The following is a 26,826-nucleotide window of genomic DNA, read 5'->3' on the forward strand; positions in this document are numbered from 1 at the left end:
CAGGGACTGATTGCTGATAGCACCATTTTCCTTGCAACGCTGGCTAGAAATAGCCATTAGCCCATGGCGCTCATCCTCCCAGAAATGCAGTGGCATCATCCTGCTCCAGCTCCCTTCCTGCTCCTAGAGTCACCATGGGGAGCTGGGCTCCCAGTTAAGCTGAGATCATGGCTGAGGGGTGCTCTGAGCTGCTCTGTGACACCAGCTAGACTCCAGCAGTATGAGAAGGCTCAGCTGGCAATTGGGAAAGGGTTAACTCTGGAGCCTTCCCAGTCAATTACCGCCAGCCAGACCCCACCAGTGCTGCTCTCTCTTTATCAGAGGGAGATGATAACCAGCTATAAGAAGTTAATGATGCTGCAGGATGAGTCAATGCTCTCCTGCTACTCTCCAGCTGTTCGTGTCGCTTCCTGGTGCATTAATGACACAGGAATTCCATCCACCTGCGGCAACTCAAAGCAAAGCACCCCAAAACCTCAACCTCAACCCATCCAAACGCCCTCCAGCACACAACCTGCTTGCTAACCTGCTGGTAGAACAAGCAAGCAGCCAAGGCCCAGCAGGGTCCCTTTGCCCATGGTAGGTGAAAAGGAGGAATAAATTTGGGGCTGAGGAGAGAATACACAGGACGATCACTGGCCCAGAAGGAAAAGCAACGGATGCACCCAGCCTCCTCCCACTGGGATACCAGACCCTGCATCCCAGCAGGGGCAGAGGAGTGCCAGGAGTGCTCAGCTTTGGGCTGAGTCAGGCTGGGCAGGAAACACCAGGACCTCTCCTGGAAGTTGCAGACAGCTGGGGAGATGTGAGTAAGCCTGGAATTTTGGTAACTGCGGAGGATGTTTAGTCAAGAGGTGGTGTGGAGGCAGGGTGTGTTGTTTGAAGGAAAGGCTTGAGTGGGTTCTGGTAACTGGCTGTCCCCTGAATGTGGCCACAATTGACAGCTGCACCCATCTCCCCAGCTGATATGTGGGGGATAGGGTGTAGCCTCTGCCCAGCACCCACGGCCCCTCTCGAAACAGGCAGTCCTACAGGCTAAGCTGAACTGTGGCCACCAAGTGCTGCTGCAGCAGGACACTCTTGTATGCTTGGTCCCGGTAGTAGAGTGGCACCCAAACTACCCATACCTGGAGGTGATACTGACTTGGGACTTTCCCTACCCCTTCCAGACCTTTTGGGTTCAGTCACCAGCAGTGATGTCCTTGTCTCCTAGTCCTGCAGTCTATACCTTTCCATCTGAATGGAACCTGTACCTCCCTCCCCCAGGCCCAACTAAGAATTTGAGGCTCCTGGGCATCCCACAGTGGTGGTTTACTGGGCAACTGTGCTCTGAATCAGGGAGTATTTCCCCAGCTTTGACTCAGTATCACTGTAACATCTCTCAAACAGCCTGCTGATTGCTTGTGCTGGGGACTTGGGAGCTGCCATGACACCCCCTGCCCAGGCATGGGGGGAGCTCCTAGCAGCCCTAAACACTCTCTCATCTGGATTCCACCTCAGCATACCCCTGGCTTGCCCTCAGCCAGGGCAGTGGTGCTGGGACCCCCTTTCAAGGATGCCCAGTGAGGCTGTCTTACCCTGCTTCAGCTTCCTGAGGGTAGTTCCCTTTCTCAGTTTCCCCAGCAGGTATGGGAGGGGGATGGCAAAAGCTCCCCCCCTACTCACCCTGCTGGGTCTGGCAGGGGCGTGTGTGTTGCTGCGGTTTATTTACCCTTCTTTCATCACCACCCAATATAAGAGATGAGCTCATGCTCTTGCTGACACAGGGTTTATTTCCACTGCAGGCAGAAATAAAAAGCAGCACGGCAGGCACTGGGGCGCCGCTATAAAGTCATCGTGGTGGGGTGACTAGCCTGGCATGGGAAAACCAGAGCCCCCAGGGGCCTCCAACCCCCTCTGGCATCCCAGGGATGAAGATGGGGCTGTACTCATGAGACTGAGATCCCTAGGGCTATTTAGTCTGGAGAAGACTGAGAGGGAATCTGATCAATAGCTATAAATATCTGAGGGGTGGGTGTCAAGTGGAGGGGGCCAGGCTCTTTTTGGTGGTTCACAGTGATAAGACAAAGAACAATGGGTTCAAACTAGAACATAGAAGATTTCAGCTCAACATGAGGAGAAACTTCTTTACAGTGAGGGTGACGGAACACTGGAACAGGCTCCCCAGGGGGTTTGTGGAGTCTCCTTCTCTGGAGACTTTCCAAACCCACCTGGATGCATTCCTGTGTGGACTACCATAAGTGATCCTACTCTGGCAGGGGGGTTGGATCTGATGATCTCTCGAGGTCCCTTCCAACCTCTGATATACTGTGAGACTGTGATACTCCCTCCCTGGACACCCATGCCGTGATGATGAGGGGAGCAGAGTGAGGTCTCCTTGACAGCTCTTCACTCCACCCGCAGCCCTTTCTGCCCAGCAGCAGCTTCCAGCAGCCCTGGTGAAGCCCCAGAGCCCACCACTCACTAATCCCCACCGAGGCCTGACCTAATTCCTGGGCACGTGAGCATGTCTCTAGGCAGACTGCTCTGCGCTGGGGCCGAGATCAAAGCACAAAGGATGGCAGCGCAGGCATGGCACGCCTGGAGATGCCGGCTCCAATCCGCCTCGTGCTGCTGCCGGATTCGCCCCGGCACCCCGGGGCGCAGGCAGCTTCTGCCTGGCCCTGCCAGCAACAGACTTGTATCTGGGGAAGGGTTTCAGTATTCATTTCTGCAGCTGAATGCTAGAGCCCAGATTAAGGCATGGTTATCTAAAACGCGGGAGGGTTCAGCACTGGGTGGGTTCAGCCCCATTCAAGCCATATGGGGCACTCAGGGTAGGGGGCCCTGCAGGGTGTCTGTGCCCTGTCCCTCACCAGAAAGGAAGGATAAGGATACAGATCATCCTTACACAGTGGTGGCAAAGGTCTGCCTGACCACTACATGCAGGACTTGGCAGACATCTCCATGCCAAGCCTCCCCCAGCTTAGGTCCCTCAGCTCTGAAGGGCTTCAGTGCCAATCAGCCCAGCCATGGATCCACTGCCACTAACCAAGAAAAGTCTTGAGGTTCAGTGGCCACCATGAGGAGAAAGCTACCTGGCACATCTCAGAGGAAGAGATGTGTGGGCAGGATTGGGCATGACCCTGAGCAAGCGTGGGGTGAGAAGACATCACCCCTGGGCACTGGAGGGCCTCGTGTGCCCAGGCACCGGGGACTGTGTAGGTGATTTGCCGCATCCTCTTCACTCCAAACAGCCCCTGAGCCACGCTGGGGGCTGGGACCCTCAGGGTCAGTGTGTGGCCCCTGGCACAGATGCCCTCAGGCCCTGAAGCAGCCCATAGCTGGGCACTGCAGGGAACACTGTGGGCAGCTGGGGCCAGTGCTGCACCTTGCTGCTGCCATTTAAAGCTCTACTGTCTTCTCCTTTTTCTGCCCATGATTCTTTCCTTGCAACTGCAGCGGGGCACTGGCCGATTGCCTATAAGCCTTTGGCGAGTCCCCTCAGCTCCCCGTGGGGCTGCAGCTTTCCATTAAGTCCCCTCTTGGTGCTGCCATGTGACTCTGACTCCCGTGTTCAGTGATGTCGCATGGCTCTGCCTGCCTCTTGAGGCGTAAGGGTCTGAACGGAGCACTGAGTGTCCTAAACCAATTAATTCTCCTCTGGAGCTAACATAAGCCAGCTGTGAGCCAGACCATCCTTTGGTCTGTGTTTTACCCACTGGCTGCCTCCTCAGGCCAAGTTCCTTATGGGTCAGGGCTCCAAAAAGGCTGAAGACAGGGAAAGGGTTTGATCAGCACAACTCAGATGGGCACCTGTGCTACCTGGCTCCAGGAACACAATTGCTCCTCAGGACAAACAAGACTCTTCTGACCTGCATGGTTCCTTGTGCCCAGAGAAACTTCCTCCTCCCCACCGAAAGTTCGGATGCTCTTTTAGTGTAGAAAACACTCTGATTTCTCTGACATGTTAAGATTTGAGAGTTAGAAAACCAACACCCAATTTTTCCAGCCCCTGCTCCTTTCCCCTTGCACTCTCTAGCAGTTTTCCTGCCACCACTGCCAAACACTAGTGTGATTTGGGTATTCACAGGGAAGCTGAAACCCCCAGTGGGAACCCAGTTTTCCTCCCAGCCAAGATGGGGTTTGGTTCCAGCTGTGGCTCCGATTTCTCCCCGTTTCCCAAGATGGAGCTTGACTTTTGCAGGCAGGCTGCTAGCAGAGGCAGGGGCCTGGAGGGAGAGGAGCAGGGAGGAAGAGAAATGTGACCCTTACCTCTGACACCTCACACATGGAGCATGCAAACCCCTATTTTTTGTCAGGGGTGCTTTACCCTACGAAATGTAATGAAAGGATCTGTGTCGGGGCCAAAGCAGAGATGCTCTCTTGCCCTCCCCAGCCGGGTTTGGGCTCAAGCAGAGCCCTTACGAAGCACCACTGGGTCCCTGGTCTGCAGGAGTCTGGGAGGGGAACAGGCTGACAAACCTGGGCTCTGTGGGAATGCTTGGCCTTGGCAAGAACATCATGCCCATCCTGATTGCAGAACATCCCTCTAGCAGGGCTGAGCATCAGCCCCTCCAGTTGAGAGCTAGCAAATGCATGATGTTCTGCGCCCTTCAGCCAGCTCCTGGGAGCTCTGCCTTTGCCCAGCTCAGTGTTGCTAAGCACAGGGTCAGACCTCTGAGCTGTCAAATAAAAGAGCTTATTTAGGTCCTAGAAGAGATGGGGGGCTTGGGAGCATCAAGTCACTTGGTACCATGGGGGATTTTTGAGGGCTTTCAAATGTTTTGAAAAGCTTGATGGCATTCCCTGGCTCCTGCAGTGGGAGATGAAAACCTGAATGGACCCAAACAGCTGCTCAGAGCTTGCCTTGGCTCTGGCAAAGCCAGTGGCATTTGTTTCTGGGGTGGGGGAGTATCCTGAGGCTGGGCAGGATTTTGGAGGTGACCGCTGAGGAGCTGCTGGGAGCCCCGTGCCTGATGGGGATGCTGCACCAGCTGCGCAGGGAGGCCGGAGGACTCGGAACTCCTGCGTGCTCGGAAAGCAAAGCATCCTTCTCATGCTGTTCTTGCTGCCTCTGCCCAGACTGGGCATCAGTGCCCAGGGCGATCCGGGCCGTAGGGATAGCTCTCTGGATGCTTTCACCTCCTCCAGAGATCAGCTGGGAAATCTGGGCTGGCTGTGCATCCTGCTGCTCCTGTCTTCCCCAGACTGCAGCAGAGGCTTCTGCAAGCAGAGGAGGGCAGGGTAGTGGGGTGCACCGCGATCACCCCTGGGTGAACAAAGCTCTCTTTGGGCACTTGGGATGGAGCACTCCAGGACTCCCAACATCTCCTCTCCTCTCCTCCATCCATCATCCATCCATTCCTCCCTCCCTCCCGTCTCCGCAGCCCCGTCCCCCGCCCGGCGGGGACTCGGCTCCCGGTGCGCGGGGAAAGCGATGAGGTCATGCTGCTTAAAATAGCGATTTCATCATCGCCCTTCTCCCCAGCAACACCGCCCGGCTGCCGCCGGCTCCCGGCGCTGGCAGAGCCGCCGCGCTCCCCCCGCCGTGCCCCGGCCGGCAGCACCCGGGATGCTGGGACCAAGGGCAGGCGGGGCAGGGGGACGCGGTGCCAGGGCCGGGCGGTGCGGGGCCGGACTGTGCTTGGTGCCACAGTGCCGCCCTCTGGGCACCGCGGCCGGGAGGAGGATGGGGATGATCGACGCAGCCTCCTCCCCCCAGCCCCAGATTTGAGCGGCACCCTGGATCCATCACGTCCCCAACGCCCCCGTGCCATCCCAGCCGTGAATTTAGGAGCAGGGGTGGGGAGATGTCGTTTCCCTCCTCCACCTCAGCCCTGCAAAACGTTTTTCATTCCCCTAAGAAATGAGATTTTCTTCCCGCTTTTCCCCTATTGCACCCACAAGAGGTTTTCTCCCTGTCCTGCTTTTCAAATAGACCCCTCCCCCCGCCAAGGTTTACAAAAGAAAATATTTTTCTCCCTGTGAAGAAAAAAGGGCTTCTAGTGAATAGCCACAGCCTCACATCTGTATCCCTCTCAGCAGCATCACACTGGAGTTTTGGGGGAGTGGAGGGAGGCTCGTATGCAAGCAGGGCCATACAGAGCTGTCATTAGGGCTATAACGAGGTCAAAATCAGTAACCCACCCGTGCTGTGTCCAGGTGGCAGCACCTCCATGGCTCTCTTTCCGGCTGTGGACTTACCTGCCAGAAGAGCCTGCTTCAGCTCAGCATCCCCCAGCACACCTGGGGGGGATCTGTAGAGCATCTCACCGTCAAGACCTGGGGAACAACAAGAAGAGAGGGGTCAGTTCTGAGCCCCAAGTCCTCCCTCTAACGTGGAGTGAGGCAGGGACTCCAGGTTCCCTCACTCTGCCCACGTTGTACGGGTACAGGGGTGTGGGGTGTGTGGGGAGAGCTCTGGCTGTAGCAATGCTCTCGGGGCAGGTGCTCATGTGCATGTGTGCCCCCCTACGCCCCGCGGAGGGGCGCTGTGGCTGCCCGTACCTTGTTTTTCCAACGCCTCGATGAGCCTGGCCACGGTTGGCAACGCCTGCTCGGGGAGGGTGGGGTGCTCGGCCAGATCTGCCTGCCCGGGGTGTCCTGTGATGGAAAGACAGGGAGAAAGGCTTGGAAATTCCTGCCTGCAGGAATTCCAACTTCTTTCCTCGGTTGCCCCAGACAGGATCAAGCTGCTGCTTTGGCACAGCTACAACCAACACTTCAGCTCATGCACATCCAATTTGGAGAATTTCTCCCTTACTTTATCCTCTTTTTGCTATAAGAGTCACCATCAGGGGCTCAGGCACTTGCTGAGATGAAAAGATCTGCAAAGATCTGCTTGGGTATGTGCCCTGCCCACAGGAAGCATACCACGCTGAGTGTGGAGACCCTTCAGGCCAAACCCTGAAGGGGTTTGCTTGGCTCCCCACCTCTGCTCCCACCGCACTAAGACTGCCTCCTCTCATCATCCATAGCCTTTAGCAGCACCTGGCAGGAGCTGGGGTGTCAGATCCACACCTGGCACAAACATGGCTCCCTGAAGCTCTCGCCCACTTGGAATATCTGTTGTCTACAACAGGGTTGAGCGCAAGCCCAGGGAGGGCTCAGTCACCCCCTTGGCTAGCACAAACCTCCACCAGTCCTTGCGGAGCCCTTCAACCAAGCATGGGCCAGGCTTCTCATGGCACAGATCCCCAGCCGCTGCCAGCTCCTGGGCTTTATACCAAGGACATCTCACCAAAGACCCTGCCAGAGGGGAGCAACCCTGCTGGCAGGGGTGAGAGCAGCTCTCTGTAGCCCATGGCACACTCCATCCATCTCTCCCTCCCTATGACCCTGGCTGATAAACTTCTCCACCTATGTGAGTTAGACCTGACAGACACCCTGACAGCACTGGGATTTACCCTCCCCCTGCAATTGCTGTCTCTTATTAGTGGCCTTGAACCCCTCTGGTAAGGCAGCAGGCGAGAGCAGGGGGCAGACAAGAGGAGTCAGGAGCAGGAGATATTCAGGGGCTGCTACTGGCCACAGCACATCAGAGCTGTGTATGGCTGCAGGGGTGCAGACAGCATCAGGAAAGGCTGATGTGCCAAGGGTTCATCTGCCTGTCTTATGTGGTAAGTGGATCTATTCTGCTGGAAAAATGCTACAAAAAGAAAATTATAGCAAATTAAATAAAGCCTGAGTGTGACCTTTCCCTGTCAGCAAGGTGTGTTCCAGTTGGGTCAGCTGCCTTGTTAAGTTCATTCTGCCTGTGGGTTTTACTGCCTGGCAGAAGGCAGAGAGTTTATGTGTGAGGTCAACATAACAACTTTAAGGAGTGAAAAAGTGAAATAAAATCAGGGGCTGTGGACAGGGCCATGCTGCCTTTGACCTTTTGCAAAAATGCTGTCTGCAATGGTTGGGATGCAGGCTCTCATCTTTGCCATGGTGATGTCCTGGTGTTCTCTGGAAAGCAGGGAAGGATGCAGACAATCTACTTGTAGGTGGCTCCTCTGGTCTACGGGCATGGCTGTGACCTGAGAGCCTGGCAACAGGGACCACTCTAGGGTGCACTGGGTCAGAATGGGAAAGATTTCAGAGTTTAAAGTAAAGCAGGTGGTTGGGAGCCCATGGAAAATGTCTCTACCATAGGGGTGGTTTTCATACTTAGGGAAAACTGGGTTTTAGCCTCCAAGGCAATGGCAAAAAAAAAAACCCAAACATCTGTTTCTCCTTCCTGGAAACATCAGGAATGGTCCCAAGTTCAGGCTGGAGCTTTAACCCATCCTGTCCCTATGGAGTGCCAGGCTGGACCCCAACACCCTGACACACAGCTAGGCTCCAACCCCGGGCCAAGTAGAGGTGACGCCTTGCAGCAGTGATGCTTCCCAGAGCACCCAGTTAGGGGCAAAACAGCCACCAAGTCCCTGGGAAGTCCCCTAAGAAGTCCCCTGAAGCCTCAAATCCACTGCAGAACCATATTTAGGATATTATTTAATAAAAAAAAAGGACCATTCCTCCCTGCAGAGCCAGCCCTGGCTGCAGCGCACAGCTGGGAAATGCAGTCTCTCCTATTTAGGGTTCCTCCAAAGGCTTCCACTCTGCTTGGGGTCCCCAGCCAGCACCAAGACTCAGCACCCATGCACTGAGGACACGCAGGATGGTACATTGCAATTGCAGAAAAATAAGCATTTGGGACAGCCAAAACAAATGTCCCTGAAAACCTCCATCTGGGAATGAGAACAGTATGGGAAGAATTTTCCAAAAGAAGGAAAAAAAAAAAAAGTCCCTTTTCTTCCAAGAGCACTTTGGAGATTTTTACTCTAAGAGAAATCCTGCCAGCCGGGAGGCTTGGGTTTAAACTGACATAAAATGGTAGATGCTGCTCCACTGCTGCAGAAAGACATAGTCATGGGCCACGAATTTCCCCCTGCCAAGGCACCTGCACACCCTGGCATTGCCCCAGGAAAGGCATCCCATGGATGGGCACCCTATGGCACAGCACTGGGGAAGCAGCATCCAACTTCCCCCTGGACAGTGGGGCTAGATACAAGGCCATGACCAGGGCATATCCTGCAGATGGCAGCACCCTCCCCTGTCTACCCCCAGAACCTGGTTTTGGTGGGGTTTTCCCTATTAAAAAAACAAACCAAAACAAAACCCCAAACCATCTGTTTGATGTCTTTTTAACTTGAAATTGTTTTCCTCTCACCCAAGCGTGTGCAGCGCTGAGGCTTCTGCGCCAAGACCTTCCACATGGGCCAGGTCTCCAGCCAGGCTGTTCGTATTGCTAGGGATGTAGCACATCGCCATGTTCACACTACCTGCGGTCAGGGGTCCTTGAGCACACCACCCAGCCCCTCAGAGAGGAGCCCTTGCCACCCTCTGTGTGAGGCAGGAGGAGGCAATGGTGATGGGCAGAAGCAAGAAGGTGGCTTCGTCGTTCTTCCTGGTGAACGGAGCTGGAGAGCCCTTGGGGTCTGCGCCTGTCTGACCCTAGCTGTCCACATTACAGCACCGAGTTTGCTAGGACTCTGCCTGCCAAACGGCCAGGAGCAGAGGACTCTGCAGGCACTGGTGAGCTTCACTGGGATGGGGGCTCAGACCCTTTGCCTGGCACGGCAAGCACCCCCAAAGAGTGGCATCCTCCCTCCTGCAAAGGCAGCACATAGCTGCTCACTGATCCTCACCAGTGCTGCTGGGATTGCAGCTATCTTGGTGCACTCGGATGATTGTCGGGGTGGAGCATCCATGTTTTGGAGAGAGCAGGCAGAGAGGGGTCCCAATATCCTTCTCATGCTATTGAGCAGGATGAATAGCAGGATCTGATGGTAGCCCCACATGTGGTGGTGGGTGGTATTGAGAGAAAGAGTTGCCCCACACCAACTGAGTTCTGCCATGATCAGCTCAGGGGCCAGGTGGTCCCTCTTAAATCATGGTGGCAACAGGACCTTGAACCATATTTTGGAGGGAGATGGACTCCTTATCAGTGAGTGTGCCCCTAAACCCAAGACCTCCAATGCCTAGCCAGTCCGGGCGGGAAACAGATTTTCTAGTTGACACATCTGTGCCTTGGTGCCAGACTGGGAGAAGAGTGTGCCTGAGGCTTCAGGCCAGCAGCCAGGAAGGTTCTGAGCAGCCATAGGTATAGGCATTGCTATTCTCCTAGCCCCAAGCCTACACAGAACAGCCATTTCTCTTCCATCACATCCCAGAGAAGCAGAGAACCATGGCTTTGGCTGGGATCACCAGGTTGTGTCTGGCTGGAAGGGGGGTTTCTTACTTTGCTCTTTTTTGTTAGCTTGGCTACATTACACAACTGCTGTGAAACCACTCCCAGCCCCAATTCACTTGGCCACTGGTGAGAGCAGAACTGGCTGCACAAGCTTGGTAGATCCCAGCACAAAAATGTCCAGAGGACCCTGTTCCTGGAAAAGTTACAGTGAATATCTCACCCAGCAGTGTGCTGCAGACCCCTAGGGATGGAGGAGCGCCCAGGGACCAAACCTACTGCGTGCCAAGATTGTCCCCCACTCCATCTTGCCCAAAGTGACAGTGAGGCCAGGAGCTGGCCAAGGGCCAGCGCTCACCCGGGCACTGAGAGCAACTGGAATCGGATGCCGCAGTGGTGGTGAGAAGTGCAGTTGTAATAAAAGGTCCCCAGGGACTGTCATGGGGCTTTCTGCTTCTCCCTGTAGAACCAAAGAGCTCCTGCATCTTCTTCTGTGCTCTCATGGACACTGACCCCCTTGGACAGCCCATGCTGCCACAGCAGCCAGCCTGGGATGTAGACAAGGAGCAATCCCTGCAGTGTATTTGCTGGGGAAACTGTGGGGGGGCCAATGCCCTGGGCACCCTCTGACCCTTCTGCAGCTGCCTCGATGTACCAGGGCAGATAATTCCCAGGGCAGCTCCTCCTCCTGCAGATGGATTCCCTTCCTGAGAGCGGGTCTCCACCAAGCCACCCCAAATGCAAGCATCTACCTGGGCTCCATACCACCCTCACCATCTTGCAGGGGACGCCCACCCGTGGGCTACCACATTCTTGCTCCCCCAGCACTCACCCCAGGGTGTGGGGGTCCCGGCGGGTGGTGGGGGCAAGGGCCGCGGCCTGGCCTTGGTAGAGGTGGTGACAATGCGTGTCGGACCCAGATACTCCACGTAGGTGCCAGGGAAGTCACCGCGCTCCTTGGTGCGCTCGTTGAAGCCATGGAGCCAACCCTGGGGGCTGCGCTCGTCCCCGTCCTTGTAGTCAGGGCTGCTGAGCAGCCCGGCCCTGCTGACCGTCAGCACATCCCCAGGGCACAGTGCCAGGTCCTCTTCCCGGTCCTTCTTGTACTCGTAGAGAGCCCGGTACTGCAGCCCATCTGAGGAGGCCATGGTGATGGCGTGGTGTGGATCACGCTGCCCAAATCCAGCCAGGCATCAGGGGCTCGGGGTCCCAGCACAGGGCAGGTATGCCCGGACTGGGTCAGTGTAGTGGGGATGGGAGCGCTCCCTTCCCTGCAAATGCAGAATAGAAATCTCAGTTGGAAAATCTTCACGTTGGAGAGCAGCTCCTGATCCCTCCAGCCCCAAAACTGCTGCTGAGCCACACTGGTGCCCAGGGCTCGTCAGGGTTGGCTCAGGTGTGAGTAGGGAGTCTTCACTGCAGGGGCAAATGGAGGGGAGCAAATGAGGCTAATTGGGGAGCTGGATACAAATGTGCCATCCTCTTCTCAGCCTGGTCTCATCCGCATGGTGCCGGAGACCTCCCTCTCTCTGCCAGAGAGAAAAGCAGTGTGTTAGCAACCAAACTGCTGTCTCAACCCCTATCCCACCATCTCGTTCCCCCATCCCACCATCCCAAAACTGGGGAGTGCCCAGCGGCTTGCTCAGCTCTTGCTTCCTGGGAAGCTCCCGCCAGCTGGGCTTGGCCACTGCACGCAAGGAAAGTACCAGCAAGAGTCTGGAAAGTAGGGCAAGAGATCACGCCATGGGCTTTTAAAATAGACATATGTGCTGAGAAACCTCCTGCCACATGCAGCTCCTCTCCAGCAGCTCCAGCCTGGCATTGCTGCACAGAGCTGGTGGATGAAGATGTAGAATTTTCGGGGGGTGGTGGTGGTTGATTTTTTTTTTTTTTTTTTTTTTTTTTTTTTTTTTTGTGTGTGCGTGTGTGTATTTTTAAATATTCCTCCGAGAGAGAGGTCTTTGTCCGGAGAAAATGGTTTTGCTGCTGCCGACCCACTGCCCTCCAGCTTCCCGCAGGACCCCGTGGAAGGGGGATGGAGGGATGGATGGAGGGACGGATGGAGGGATGGATGGAGGGATGGATGGAGGCACGTATGGAGGGATGATGTTAGCAGCAGCGGCGGGGCCGTCCGTCGGTCCATACATCCACCCGGCTCCCAGACCCCTCCCGCTGCCCATTCCAGCCTTACCGGGCTCGGTGGTTTCCCTGGCGGGAACGGAGAAGGGGAGCGGAGCGGAGCCGGTCCGGCCCCGCCGAGCCGCGCTCCGCCGGTGATGTCAGCGTCCCTCCTCCCGCTCCCCGGTAGCCGGGCGGGCCCCCCCTCCCGCCTCCCCCCGCCGCAGCGCGGCGGGGAAGGGGGGGCACCCAGCTACCGGGGAAGAGGTGGGGGGGAATTGTAGGAGTAAGTGGATGATTTCATCCCCAGATGCAGCATCTCTGCTCCCAAATTGCCTCCTCTGGGGGTTGGTGAGCCACAGATGGAGGGGACTCCATCCACCCTCAGGGATGCTAAAGGACACGGAAAGACCAGCACCCCATGGACACTCTCCCCCTCATATCAGTCATTTCTCCCTGCTCCAGCACCCAGGCCACCCACCTACAGAAGCTATCAAACGGACAGGACAAGCAGGAGCTGCCATGGAGAATCCCAGCTCAGGGATGCTCCTGTTCCTCACTCTGCTGTGAAACATTTGCACAGAAATGCTCCCCAGGCCCAGGGTAAGGGTTGGGCATCCCCTGAAGCAGTGCAGGGCAATACTGAGAGAGCTTCTGCATGCAGCAAAGGCTCCTTAAAAAGTAACATAGTTAAAATATAGTGGGGCAGAACTTGGAAGGGGCTGGCAGGACATATATGGAAGGGGCCACAGCATTGCCAGCCCACGGCAACATCAGTGCCATTGCATGCAATAACAGCATCAGTTCTCAGCTCTTTTCCAGCTGGGAGACATCCACCCTTGGGGTGCCTCACCCCAAGGTGGTTTCTGTCTCAGTGAGTCTCAGCAGAGCCAGCCACAGTGGGGCATGGACAAGCTGTCTCAGTATTTGATTATTCCTGAGGCACAAAGGAGTTGAAGTGATGTTCCTAGAGGTGCAGAGGCTTGGGGTTCTTTTAAATTCCTTGCTTCTTGTGCTCACTTCTCTGTACTGGCAGTTGCTCCTTGACTGTGCTGCAGGTTGGACATCCTAAAAATCGATGGTACCTAAAACACAAGCTCTGGGAAGATGCATGCTGGCTAAATTCAGGCTGGGGCTGGAGCAGTGCAGGGGTGGCACAAGGTCCAAAGAGATAGCCCAGGTGCTGGGGAAGGGCTTGGAAAAGTGAGGAAACTGAGGCCAGCAGAGCAGCCCTGCAGATGTATGGCTGTTGTCACCCATAATTTCAGCAAATATGCCCTTCCTTTCCCTGCAGTGCATGGCCTTATTGTGCAGGGCAGCAGCATCCTGAGGGATTTCACCCCTGCTGCATTTCCCTGGCCAGCACACAGCCCCCACTTCCCAGCCCAGACCCAGCCCAGCTGCTGATCTTCAGATTCTTGTCTCTCTCATCCCATTTCTGCTGGCTCTGTGCTGCTGCTGCAGCTGCCAGGAGGGGGTCAGGGCTCGCTGCAAGCAGCCAGACACTGTCCTCCCCCAGGTTGTGCTTCCCTGCCTGGGGCTGCCCCAGTTGTGTCCCCTGTGCCCCACTGTGGGTGAAGGGGTTTTGCTGAGTGCCTAAAGCTCTGCTTTATCTCCTTAGCCTGTTCCATGGGGGTTCTGGGCACAGTGGCAGAGTGCTTAGGGGCTTCCTGGGGAAAGATGAGGTGTTTTCCTCCTAAGAGAGGATTAGAGTTTGGGAATCTGGTGGGTATATCACCATCTGATATTACCACACATCCTGTCCTAGGATAAATCCTACATACTGGCCAGGATTGAACACAGTCCCAGGGTTCAAGACCAGGGGAACAGCCTGGCACGATATCTCCCCTTCCCAGGCTGATGAGTGGGATCCCATCTTCCAGGCAGCAGACATCTTGCCCTTCTGAGGTACCTCAGGGTACCAAATCCCAAAGGTACAATCTCCTGCTAGAGCCAAGTTCCCTTGTCCCCCGTCCTCCCTCACTAGATGGGGCTGGCTGAACATCACCTCAGCCCTCCCCAGCATGGCCAGATAGCTCCTGTTCCAGGGCCCCTGCTCAGTGCTTGCCTCCAGACATTCCCCAGTTCTCAGAGCACCCATTCCCCTCCAACTCCGGCTGCACTGCAGCAGGATCATTCCCAAAATTCCCCACTGTCACCCCTACACTCTTAATTTAACACCCCACCTCATTCCAGCCCCGTGGTGGGCACATCATCCAGAGTGAGCAAAGAGCCCTCAGGGAGCATCCCCCTGTGAAGAGCTAAAAGGTGCTTCAGGCCCATTTCTTGAGCAAGCACAGGAGCTGCTGTCAGGCTCTGATTAGCTACAGATCATTCCCCATTAATAAGTAGCACTCATTGCAACGAGAGCTTTGGCTTTGCTTTTCTGTGTGGTGTGCAGGAGAATGCATCCTTGAACCTTGCACCCCATGTTCCCCTTCAAGCCTCCCTTTGCTCACCATTTGTTCAGTGCAGGGTGGGGCTACAGAGAGGGAGAACAACATGCCTCCTTGATGGAGCCCACTCTCCTCTCCTCTCCTCTCTGGAAGAACAGCTCTTGGTAGGAGAGTCTCCAGGGGTTGCTTGGAAGGCATTCACCTCATCTGCCCATCCTGGCCTTTCCAAAGTGACAGGGGTAGCACCACTCTTCCCTGCTTTGCTTTGGTGGCTGCCTAGCACCATCCTGCCCAGCCCTGAGCTGTGCTGGCCGTGCTTGCCCTGAGTTTCCTGGTAGCAGCCAGGGTAAGTTAACCACACATCTGTGACTAAATAGAACATAAACAGTTGTTAACATGCCCGGATGGAGTAAGTGAGGCTGTGAAACTGGGCTGAGCCCTTCCCAGAAAAGAAGGAGAAATGATATCTGATTTCCACTGATATTTTGGAGTTGGCTCTTTTGGTTTCATCTCTGTTTCTCTGCTTCAGAGGGGGGCACACTTTGCTTTCTCTTCTTTTTAGGAACAGGAAAACTCCCTCTCTTGCTTTTCTTCCCAGGTGCCAAGGAATGAGCTCTGGCCTCTGGGTTTTGTTTTTTCTCTACTTTGCCCTGGGGAGGCTGGACATGGAGTATTGTGTCCAGTTCTGGGCTCCCCAGTACAAGACAGACAGGAGACTGCTGGAGAGAGTGCAATGGAGCCACGAAATTGATGAGGGAGCTGAGGCATCTCTCTTAAGAAGAGAGGCTGAGGGACTTGGAGGTCTTTAGCATGGAAAAGAGGTGCCTGAACGGGGATCTTATTGATGCATATAAATATCTAGAGGGTGGAGGTCATGAAGATGGGGCTGGCCTCTTCTCAGTGGCACCCAGTGATAGGACAAGGGACAACAGGTACAAACTGGAACACAGGAAGTTCCACCTCAGCATCAGGAAAAGCTTGTTTACTTTGAGGTGATGGAACACTGGCCCAGGCTGCCCAGAGAGGTTGTGGAGCCTCTTTCTCTGGAGACTTTCAATACTCACCTGGATGCATTCCTGTGCCACCTGAGCTAGGTGTGCCTGCATTAGCAGGGCAGTTGGACTAGATGATCTCTAGAGGTCCCTTCAGAACCCTACCATTCTGTGATTTTTTTTAAACAGACCCTCAACATGGTGACCACGGGAAACTGAGACCTGCTTGCTCTAACAGCCACACTCTGCCAGTGCTGCCAATATGCCTGACTGGGCTGGGAGGCCAAGATGCCTGACCTGGGGAGAGAGATGTTGCAGGGAAAATCAGGAACATAAGGCAAGGCTCAGAGTATAGCCCAGGGCTGTCACTGGGGCTGTTTCCTGCACCCCTGCAGAGCAGAAGCTTCATAGTACGGTAGGTACCAGGAGCTACCAAACAAGGGGCCAGCAGAGAGCCTGCTGTGTCAGGCAGGGCATCCTGGCATGGCACTGGGTACAATGCCCACCCAGTACCATCTCCCTGGGCAGCAAGCACCGGGTCACCCCTGCACCAGGCACTGAAGTGGGCCAGGTCCCACACCCCTACCCACAGAACAAGAAAGGTCCATCAGCCAGGTGGCCCTGGGCATCCTCGCTGGTGAGACAACTGCAAAAGCTTTGTAACCCTGCTTGTGCCTGCAGCAGCCCCAGAGCAGTGCTCAGGCACAGAGCTGTCCTGATGTGACCCTGCACCACAGCTCTCCCTATCCCTGAAACCACCTGGCATGGCTCCACAGCAGCTGGCGCTTTGGCATGGCCCTTGTTAATTAATTCGGGAGGGATTTGCCAGCCTGGACAGATGTGAGAAACCAAATGTTATCTGGAGAGAGGTGGGCAGGTGGCCAGTGGCAGGGCAGGCATGGAGGGGCTTGCTGTGGGGGGATGAATGCATGGGAAGAAGCCCAGCCTGGTGCACAGGCAGGGAGATGGCATCAAGCCCCTCTTGAATGGCTTTATTAACACACAGCTAGAAAAGGCATCGTGATTAAAATCAGCTACATAAAACACAGGGCTGGATCCTTACCCCAAGGGACTCACAGCAGGGGAAGCACCGCTGGGGCATGCTCACAGCCTCAGCTTATCACCCCCACATTTACACCCTAGGCCCTGCATGGCACAGAACGTGGCACCAGCTGGGGCAGCTCTGTGTTTTTGGACTCAAGTTGTGGTTTTGCACATAGCCACAGGAATGGGGAGGATTTCCCCCCAAGTGGGAGCTGCAGCCATGGAGAAATCAGTGTGGTGCCACTGCCTGGTCCCTCCCAGGGTGGGGCACGGGTGATTTCCCCAGCTCCCCAGCCAAAACTCTTTGAGTCCTTTTTAAGCTGAGAACCAAAATATTTCATTTTTGAGATGTCAAAAACTGTTGCCTCCTGTGGATTTTTGTTTCTCTCCACCAGGATGTGGGAAGTGATGAATTCAGCACTTTAGTAACTTCTGTCTGCAGATCTGAAGCCAAGTTCATCTCTGGCACACTGCAGTGTGTCCATCCATCCACCACTGTCCAGGTGACTGGAAGCTGGATGGACAGCTGGAGAGATGCTACCAGTCACACACACATGAAAGCCCTTTGTAAGGGGATCACCTGGCTGGGGCTACCCTGAAGCCCATCAATCCAGGCTGGGCTGGTCTCCCTGGCTGGCCCAGTCTCCATGGCTGGCCCTGCTTGGGGCTTATTATGCCCAAGAGGGAAACTGAGGCATGGTGGGGATGTCCTCTCTGCCCAGCTGAGTCCCTGTGGATGGCATTAAGCCATGAAAGCCCAGCTCAGCACCCACCTGACCTCTCCACTGGCAGGTTGCTCAGGCTCATTAGTGTTTTCTAATTCATGCAGGGGGCTGAGCAGGCTCTAGCAAGCCCTGCTGATGGGAGGGCTGCCAGGGTGCCCCATGACTCACTTGGTGTGAGGTAGCAGCTTAGGTACCCCCTTGTTATTCCCAAGCACTTTTTAGCATCACAGGCTAATTTTCCTGTAGAGACAAATGGGTGGCTGCTCAAAAATGCTTCCTCAGAGTGGCAGTGGCCTGCTAGAGTCCTGGCTAGGAGGGTCCTGATGCAGGGGAGGCCATGCCTGTGGTGAGCCTGGCCATTACCCAGAGGATGCCAAGGCCCAGGGTCATCAGCGAGATGGAAATTTGTCACTTGAACCCTCAAACTGTGAACATGAGCTGTAAGAGGCATGAGGCTGGGGGCTGAGCTTCCAGCTTTTCCTTGAAGAAAAGCAGAGAGAAGGGTGCTTGGTGCAGCCACCATGGCTAGATCCTGACACCAGACGTGTGCCTGGATCCTGTGCTTCTTCAGGTACAGGCCAAGAGCTAGGCTGGGGACAGAGGACCTCAGGGGTAAATCACTTATGGCCACTTTCCTGCTTTCAGCCTCCCAGGGCCAAGTAACTCAGGGAAAGAGCTGTGCTACCCACACTCCAGGGAGAGGCATCCCTGCACTCTGAGAAAGGGGATGCTCAGGGTCCAGCCAGAATGCTTGTGGGGATGGGGACAGTGAGGAGGTGGCAGGTGGGAGGGACACGGGAATGTCACTGGGCTTGTCCTGCTGTGGTCAGGCCTTCCTGGAGAGCCAGAAAATCCAGCCCTGGATTCCTAATGGCATTCAGATGGACAATGTGGGGGAGTGGCCAAACCCCAGGCATTGGGGAGGTGAGTGGAGCATCCCATAGCTTGTCCTTGGGTTTTCCCTGAGGCTGGGAATGATTGAGAATGGCAGTGAGTGTTTAATCATTTGACAAAATTAATTTGCAGGATAGGAGGACTGCATGCAGTGAATGGGGTCATATTGGGGTGGGGCAACTTCAGGGAGAGAGGCAATATGCATTTAGGGAGCAGTGGTCCCCCTTCAGGAGAGGGATGAAGGCTTAGCCCCTCACTCTGAGTGGCTTCATGGCAGCAGTGTATGAGCAGCTGCTGTAGGGAAAGGCTGAGGCTGCAGGCAGTGAGGGGATAAGGGTCACAGCCCCCATCTTCAGCACAGGTTGCATTAATACCCAGGGCACCTGGAAGGGTTGAAGGCTTCCCCCAATACCACTGGGCTGTGGCTGGAGCCCAATGGGGCTGACTTCATCCTGCAGAAATGTATCATTATGGGCAGGCAGGGAATTTGCTGGGGCATTTTTTGGTAGCTGGGCATGGGGTGGAGTGTGCAGAGCACTCAGAGCCTGCATTTGCTGCCTGCTCTTGCAGGAAGAGGGCTCTCTGGCTTCCTGCATCACTCCTCGGTTTGATGACAATCTGAAGGTATACAGTGTAGGTGCTGGGAAGGGGACTGACAAGAGCTCCCACCCCAAAGGTGTGCTGGATGGGCAAGGACCACCCCTACAGTCAGGCTGGGGGACACAGCATCTCCCTGTGTGCTGTCTGGCTGCTTGTTGCAGCCCTCCCTCGTTGGGAAACCAGCCGTGTTTCGAAGTGTCTTTCCAAAGAAAATCACTTTTGGCAGCCTTTAGGCAGGTCTCTGCTGACCTGCTTCAGCACTGGCACCTGTTATTATGGCTGTCACTGTCCTCTTCTGCCATCACCCTGCCAGTCTTTTGCCTGTCTTCCTGTGCAACAGTCAGGGACAGCCTGTGGAGCTTTGGCTTTTCCTTTGCAAACCGTCTCACCCAGCCATTCCCCTCTGCCTACTTCTGTTTTAGAGCATCATAGTGCTTTGGGTTGGAAGGGACGTTTACAAGTCATCTAGTCCAATCCCCCGGCAGTGAGCAGAGACATCTTTAACTACATCAGGTTGCTCAGAGCCCCGTCTAACCCGGCCTTGAATGTTTCCAGGGATGGGGCATCTACCATCTCTCTGGGCAACCTGTTCTTGTTCTGTCCCAGGAAGTTGGAGGTTTGGAGACATCCCTGCCGGTGCAGGCCCGAGCAGTGGAGCCAGCAGTGCCCCCACAGCATCAGCCTGGAAGGACAAGATGACTCAACCATGGTTGTGCTGGGAGTGGGTGGCAGAGGGGGGTTGAGATGCGTGGGGCTGTCCATGACCAGGACATCCCAAGTGGAGTGCCCAACGCGGCTGTCCAGTGTCTGAGGAGAAGGGCAGGCGGGTGGTACCACCACCAGGCTGCATCATCTGCCCTGGGGTGAAGCCGTCACGGCACTGATATAGTTTGTTGCCCCTCAGAGTTCCTATCCCGGTGGTCCCAGCCTTGTGCTCCGCGGGGTTGTGTCAGGTGAGGACCCAGGCAGGGGCACACACGTGGCTGTGAGCGCACAGCAGCGGCAGAACAGGGACATCACATTCCCCACCCCGCGACAAGAGGCCGCGGCGATGGGCGAGGGCAGCAGTCGGCCGGGTCCCGCAGTTCCCCCGGGACGGGTGGCTCCGGCGGCAGAGGGCAGCAAGCCACCAGGCACCCCGGGACACGCGTGGTATCGCCACTCCTTGGAGCCCCGGTAGGGGCCGGGCCGGACGGGGTTGGGCCGGATGGGGTCCAACGGCGGGGGCGGCCCCGGGACCTCGCCTGTTTAAAAGGCGGCGGCGACACGGCGGGTGCGAAAGTGTAGCTGGGGCGGGCTAGGTCGGAGCTTCGGGACCTGCTTTCTGCTCAGGTGGGCCGGGCTGGGGTCGGTGCTTCGGGGATTGGACCCCGGTGGGAGCCCCGAGCTCCCCTGAGGTTGGGCTGAGCCCTGCTCGCAGGAGGGCAGTGGCTGTGCCGGGGTGGGGCCACCCCCTGATAACCTCTCTGCTCTCCCCAGGCGCAAAGATGGGGTGCTTCACCTTTATCAAGGTCATGATGATCCTCTTCAACCTGGCCATATTCGTAAGTGCACCCCAGCTGCTGTTTCTGATCGGGGCGCCCGAGCCTGGTACCCACTCCCGGCTGCCCCGGGAAACCGGGGTGAGGGGCCGGGGTCTGCTGAAGCAGCTCTTGGGAAGTGCCCTGAGCCGGGCATGGGGTGGCTGAAGTCCACCCTCTCCTGCACCTCCACGTCCCTTCTTGCGAAGCGCACAGGCGGATGTGCTGGGTGTTGGTGGGACTCCTGCTGCTGGCACCCTAGTGGTCTCTGATCCCAGACTGAGGACTTAACCTTGCAGCAGTCTCCAACTCTGGTTAAAGCCCACGGGGCTGTGCTGGGCTCTGAGAATGGTGGCAGTTGCATCAGCCACCCATGTTCCTCACTGTGCTGATGGTTGGAGGAGGGTGCTGAGTGCCCCAGAGCAGGAGGGTTTGCTGGGTTCCTGCCTGGTGGGCTCTGTCTCTGCAGGGGAATAGTCTATGTGAGTGACAATGCCTTGTGGTTTTAGGGTCGTGGATGCTGAGGGTCTCTACAGCACACACAGCCTGTACTTCTGTCTAGGGGAAGGGGTAGGGGAGATCCTGAGAAATACCTGGGCTCTGCAGAGCAATGGAATTACTAGGAAAAGCACGTGGTGGGATGGGGGTGTGTGTGTGTGTGCAGAGCCCCCAGGCTTGCCCTGCTGAATAAAGCTGAGACTTGAGACTGGTGGGGAAGATTCTGTGGGTAGAGGGCAGGAATGTGTGAGTGTCTGGAGCCAAGGGCTGGCTGCTCAGCTGCTCCCCTGTGTGAGCAGATGTTTTCCCTGGCTGGAGGGACTCGGGTGGCAGCCAGCATCTGAGCTGGTTACACGTTGCTCCTCTTGGGTCAGGAGGCTGGCTTGCACTGCTGCTGGCTTGGTTGCCCTGCACAAGGGTTGCTGCTACCACTGAAACCCCTTGAGATGTGATGCTGCAGCTGGTGATGTGCTTTTGGGGTAGTTACTAATCTGGCCACCCCAAGCCTGTGGTGGTAAAGCCCCACAGTGTTTTGCTTTGATATGGCAAGAACTTTGAGAGGGGGTAAATACACATGCTAGGACCTTCCCCAGATCCCAGGTCTCTGTCTACCTGGGAGCTAACATTGTCTTTCTTCTCGCAGCTCGGTGGTGGGACCCTCCTTGGAGTTGGCATCTGGGTCACAACAGACAGAGATTCTTTCCTGGATGTATTTGGGGTACTCTCCTCTACTGTCATGCAGGTTGTGAATGTAGGCTACTTCCTCATTGTCATCGGTGCCATTCTGCTCGTGATTGGCTTCCTCGGGTGCTATGGTGCCCAGAAGGAGAGCAAGTGTCTCCTGATGATGGTATGGACCTGACTTATCTCTTTTTTGAGCCTCATTTGAGCTGGGTGCCTGGTGGGGGAGATCTTAGGGACAGACTTCTCTGTGGAGATGTGATCCTTGGATGTTGCCATGTGGTGGAAGGTGGCTAGGTAGGCTTTGGAAAGGCAGTGCTGGAGGAAAAGTCTGCTCTGGGCAAGGGTGGAAGGAAGCAGAAGCTGGTGCTGAGCAAAGGTGTCTCTTGGAGTATGTCTGGAGAGATCAGCTCCATGCAGATGGAGGGTTAGAGAACCCCAAGGTAGTTCTCCTTCTGCCTTGGAACAGAGCTGAAGACAGTGAGCCAGGGCTTGAACCCTGAGGTAGGGTCCTGTGGCCCTTGGTGAACAGATGGGTTCCTGGGGATTCTGTGGACTCTGCTTGTTGCTTTGACCTTAGTCCCCTTGCTGTATCCTAGTTCTTTTCAGTGGTGCTGATCATCTTCATAGCTGAAGTTGCTGCTGCTGTGGTGGCTCTGGTCTACACAGGTCTTGTGAGTAGCATATCTGAGTCTTTGGCTGGGAAAATTTGGGATCTGTCCTACCCCTTGGGAAAACAGGAGATATTGAGGCTGGCAGTGCTGCCCATAGATGGGGAAGCTGAGAGGTGGGCACTGCTACAGGAGGAAGGGATGCCAGTTCCTGATGCTACCAGCTGTGTGGGCAGGCTGGGGTGAGGGTGGTGGGAACAGGGATTCCCTTTGTCAAAGAAATGAGGGTTATGGTGCAAGTTTTGCCCACTTTCTTCAAACCCCTTAATCCAGTACTAGCCTAGGCTTGATGCCTCTCCACTTCTGATAGTAGGAGCCATACAGGAGAGGAAGTTCCTAGTGCTTCAGGTAACCCCTTATTAGGCACCTGAGAAACCACCTGGGGGCAAAGATGACTTCCTCATTAGGCACTGGAGAAGTCAACCGCAGGGTGAATGCCATTCCTGGCTCCCTCACCTATGCTGCTTCTCAGATGACTCACTGGTCAGAAGCAGCCTTGGTGCCATAAAATGCTGGTTAGGACAGAAGGGGCCAAACTGTCCTCAGGTCAAAGGGACGTAATGTGATGTGCTCCTATCCATGCTGGGCCTGATTTGTTTTCCCTCCATGGACTGAGACCAGTACAGGGGCTTTTGGCTCCATGGTTCTCCCAAATACCTTTTCTGACAGTGTTTCTCTGGCTCTTCTTCCAGGCTGAGACACTGCTGTCAGCTGTGTTGACTCCTGTCCTCAAGGAGAAGTATGGGGTGGATGGCCCTTTCACAGAAATATGGAATATCACTATGGAGAAGGTGTGCTGAGTCCTGGGACCCCCCTCTGTGGGTCAGGATTCTCCCAGCATAGGCTTGGGTGGGCTATTGGGATGGGAATGGGAACACCGTTGCAATCCTGGATGTGCTGAGCTATCACCACCCTATCAGCTTTCCAGGTGCCTTGGAATCTACCCCCTTGGGGATCTAGTGGTCCTGTGGCTGGAATGAAAGCTGTACATGCTGGAGTATGTGGCAAAATCCTAGTCCCAAGGACACTGAACTACCCTCAGAGCTGGCTTGAGCTGGGCAATCCCCTCCACGGGGCAACAGGGTTTAGAGCAATGTCTGTCTCGGGATGGAGACCTGCAGGATGTTCTCCTCATCCCTTCCTCTTTCTCCTCCTTAGGTCCATTGCTGTGGCCTGAATAACTACACAGACTTCAACAACACCTACTGGCACGATCAAACCGGAACCTACCCAGAGCCCTGCTGTGGGAACGTGAAGCCCTGCAACGCCACGCTCGCTGCACACAGCAATGTCACGGTACGGGCGTGACGGTGGCGCTTGCCTCCTGGCAGTGCCTGGTTTGCGTTGGGCCTTTGCACAGGGAGGGAGACCTGTCCTCTATAGCTCCAGCCTCAGCTCTGGGCATGGCTGTCCCATGGGCTTGAAGTCTGCTGTGATGGCCTCGGCGTGTTCCTGGTGGACACGAGCAAAGCTGCTACCATTGCTCTGGTCTTAAGGGAAGCTCTGCATCAGGGTGGTGTGCCTGGAGCTGAGCATGAACCTAGGCATCATTCCACCTTTTGGGGTGATTTCCCTGCCTCTTTCCCCCATCCCCCTGCAACACTGTGCTTTGGCCTGAGAAGTGGCTGAAATAGGTTGCTCCCTGAAATCCCCCGACCGCCTCCATGGCCATGCAGCCCTAGGCTGGAGAACTGTACCTTGCTTTTTGGGGATACTGTGCTCCAGTGGCTGGGGGATTGCTATGCCTTGTTCATTATCACCTGTGTGGTTGCTTCCTGCAGGGTTGCTTTGATCAGATTGTGGAAGAAATCAGGACTAATGCAGGTGTAGTGGGTGGTGTGGCAGCTGGCATCGCTGCCTTGGAGGTGAGTTCCTGAGCACTGCGGTGATGCCTCCTTGTACCTGGAGGTGACTGATGGGGCTGGCACTGGCCTGGGTGGCCAAGGTGCTTCTAGGGGCTGGTGCAGCCCCATGGACCACCATCTGCCCCAGGGTGGCTACTTAGCCTTCTTCCCTGGGCACACCCCGCTCTTCCTCCTTGTGTGCACCGGGGATGGATGCTACATGGATGGATGCCCCAATCCCATGCTGGGGTTGGACACTTTGGGGGCTGACTTGCCTCTCGCTGCCCACAGATTGCATCGATGGCGGTTTCCATGTACCTGTACTGCCGGCTGGATCGGAAATGACCCCACAAGGCAGGAGGATGGTCTGCCCCCCTGCATGCTGAGGTGCACCTGTGGTGTGCTGTGCTCTTGGGGTGGGCCCCCTTGCTCCCTGGGCCTTACGCTGTCCTGTGCACTGTGATCTATAGCTGTGTTTTGATCTACTGAGCTGGGATCTGTAGAGTTTGTGTATATTTTTGTACTGATATGGCACACTGAGTATGTACATAGAGATTTGTTTTTTTGAAGTGGGGTGGAGTGGAGAAGCTGCTTGGTCTGTGTAGCTAATGCCATCAGGAGATAGAGCAGCGTAGGGGCCAATCAGGGCTGCTGATCTGGCAGTGGCACAGCAATGCCTCGGCAAACCCTTGCAGGTGGGGTGCTGTATCTTTGTCATACTGTCCCCTGTGCAAGGGCTGGCTGGTGTCCCCCTGCACTGCCTCATCAAACTGGGGCCAAGATGTTGTAGGTTGCACCTACACCTTCACATGGGGATATCTACCCCTACACCTATTTTTTTGTCAGTCCTGACTCTGTCACCATGTTGTCCTCTAAAAGTCACTGGCTGATCTGTGTCCTTGCCCTGACATGAAGGCAGCCCTGTTGGTCCCTGATCCTGTGGTGGCTGGGGCTGCCCTGTGCCCCCTGTCATTTCATGGCCAAGTGCCTCTCTCTGCTGTAGGGAAAAACAAATAAATTTTTGATCTTAGACTCCAGAAAATTATTTGTGTCCATCTCAGTGCTACTTTCAATAAATAGCCTCAGCCTGGAGGAATGCAGTAGGGTGGAGGGCTGCTTGGCCCTGTGCTCCCCACCTCCATGAGCCCTGTGCATACCCCTCCTGGCAGCCTGCCTGCCCCCACTGCCCTCCCTCTGCTCTGCTTCCTCACCTGTTTGGGTGCTTGGAAACAAGCAGGCTGGTGTTTGCACAACAGCCAGGGAGCGGTGGGGGCTACCATCAACATGCAAACCTGCCCTGCCCTCCCCAACAGCCGCCATTGGACGGAGCAACAGCTTGGCTTGAAAGGCAGGAATGGCTCTGGAGAGGGTTGTACTGGTGTCCCCACTGGCCCTGGGACCCTGGAATGGGATGCCTGGGGTGGTGAGAGGGAGCAGGTCCTGCTAGCCCCATCTCCAAGCATTGTCCCGCAGTACTTGGGTGGTGCCACCTACAGTTCTGTGCATGGGGATGGTGGGTGTCATGGGCTGCCTTTGGCACCATCCTACCTTGAGCATTCACTGGCTGTGCCTCTGTTTCACCATTCAAAAGTGAGGCCAAGGTGGTTTGGGGGCTAGGTGGCGTTGAGGGCTACTTTGCCATGTTTTTGACATGAGGCTTCCCATCTACCTGTTTGTGGGGCAGACTGCAAGGGCTGTGGGGTGGTGGCAGTGAAGGACAGGGTGATAGTGGCAGGGCATGAACCCAATGTGCAAACAGCCTCCCCATGCACTGCCTTGCTCCGTGCCTGCTGTGGCACCCCCTTATCAACTCCTGCACTGGGTACAGGGCTACACTGGGGCACTGCTGTGGCCCCTTGGTGTCTAGTATCTACCTGGCACCATCCAGCACTCAGCATGCTGGCAGGAGCAGCTAGCTGGGTGGCAGTGGGGTGGGCACAGGAACCTGCAGCCTGTTCTGAATGACTTGGCTCCAGGGATGTGGGGTCTGGTCCTGCCCCATGGTGAGGCAGCTGGGAGAAGCTGCCAGAAAACGGCCATGCCTTCATCCTTGTTTCTGAGTGGGTGAAGATCCTAGTTCCACCACGTGTTTGTGACCTCGTGGATAACATCAGGGCTCTTTAAGCTGTCCTTGCAAAGTTGGCTTTGGGCAAATACTGTCTTGCCTTCACCCCTGTGGAGTGGAGCAGGTTTGGGGGTGATGCCTGGCTGGCTGTAGGCTCCTGGCTTTACACCTCTCCCCAGCCATGGGGTTTCTCTGGAACAGGGCAGGCCATTTCTGTGGTGCTGAGTTCTGGCAATTACCCAGCAAGCAAACTGGAAGGACCAGTTTCTCCTCCCGGATGTGATTTCTCTCTAGTGCCCTTCCCGGCTCTGGGCTCCCCTTGCCGGACAGGCTGCAAAAGGGAGGAAGACAGGCTGCAAAAGGGAGGAAGCCAGATTGGCACAGCCTCCCTGTGCTCTCCCTGTGTCACTGCCCTGTGCTTCCCACTGCCTGGGCACCACCAGAGCTTTCGGACTCTAGAGGAAAATCCATCAAAGCTGGTCCCCACCAGCTCTGGAATACACCCTTGTTCCCCATCCATTCCCATCAACCCATCTGGGTGCCACGAGACATCTCTACATCCTTAACCTTGCCTAATAGC

At 55.7% G+C, this 26,826-nt stretch overlaps 2 protein-coding genes across 2 annotated transcripts in view; one reads left to right on the forward strand and one right to left on the reverse strand.

Moving 5' to 3' along the window:
* The window catches only part of PIK3R3 (phosphoinositide-3-kinase regulatory subunit 3), a 71,611-nt gene extending 60,265 nt beyond the window's left edge, over positions 1-11,346 (reverse strand). The window contains exons 1-3 of the mRNA XM_054384632.1: positions 11,005-11,346; positions 6,490-6,571; positions 6,187-6,264 (exon numbers count right to left, since the gene is read on the reverse strand). Coding sequence (XP_054240607.1) covers positions 6,187-6,264; positions 6,490-6,571; positions 11,005-11,346 — 502 coding nt within the window. The remainder of the gene's footprint in view (positions 1-6,186; positions 6,265-6,489; positions 6,572-11,004) is intronic.
* A 9,108-nt stretch (positions 11,347-20,454) lies between these two features.
* TSPAN1 (tetraspanin 1) lies at positions 20,455-24,526 on the forward strand. Its single transcript, XM_054384478.1, has 7 exons — positions 20,455-20,511; positions 21,629-21,835; positions 22,266-22,340; positions 23,030-23,128; positions 23,496-23,633; positions 24,119-24,202; positions 24,473-24,526. The coding sequence occupies exons 1-7, from the start codon at positions 20,455-20,457 to the stop codon at positions 24,524-24,526; spliced, it is 714 nt and encodes a 237-aa protein (XP_054240453.1).
* The last annotated feature ends 2,300 nt before the right edge of the window (positions 24,527-26,826 follow it).

This window comes from Indicator indicator, chromosome 10 (genome assembly GCF_027791375.1).
Source record: "Indicator indicator isolate 239-I01 chromosome 10, UM_Iind_1.1, whole genome shotgun sequence".
Classification (NCBI taxonomy): Eukaryota; Metazoa; Chordata; class Aves; order Piciformes; family Indicatoridae; genus Indicator; species Indicator indicator.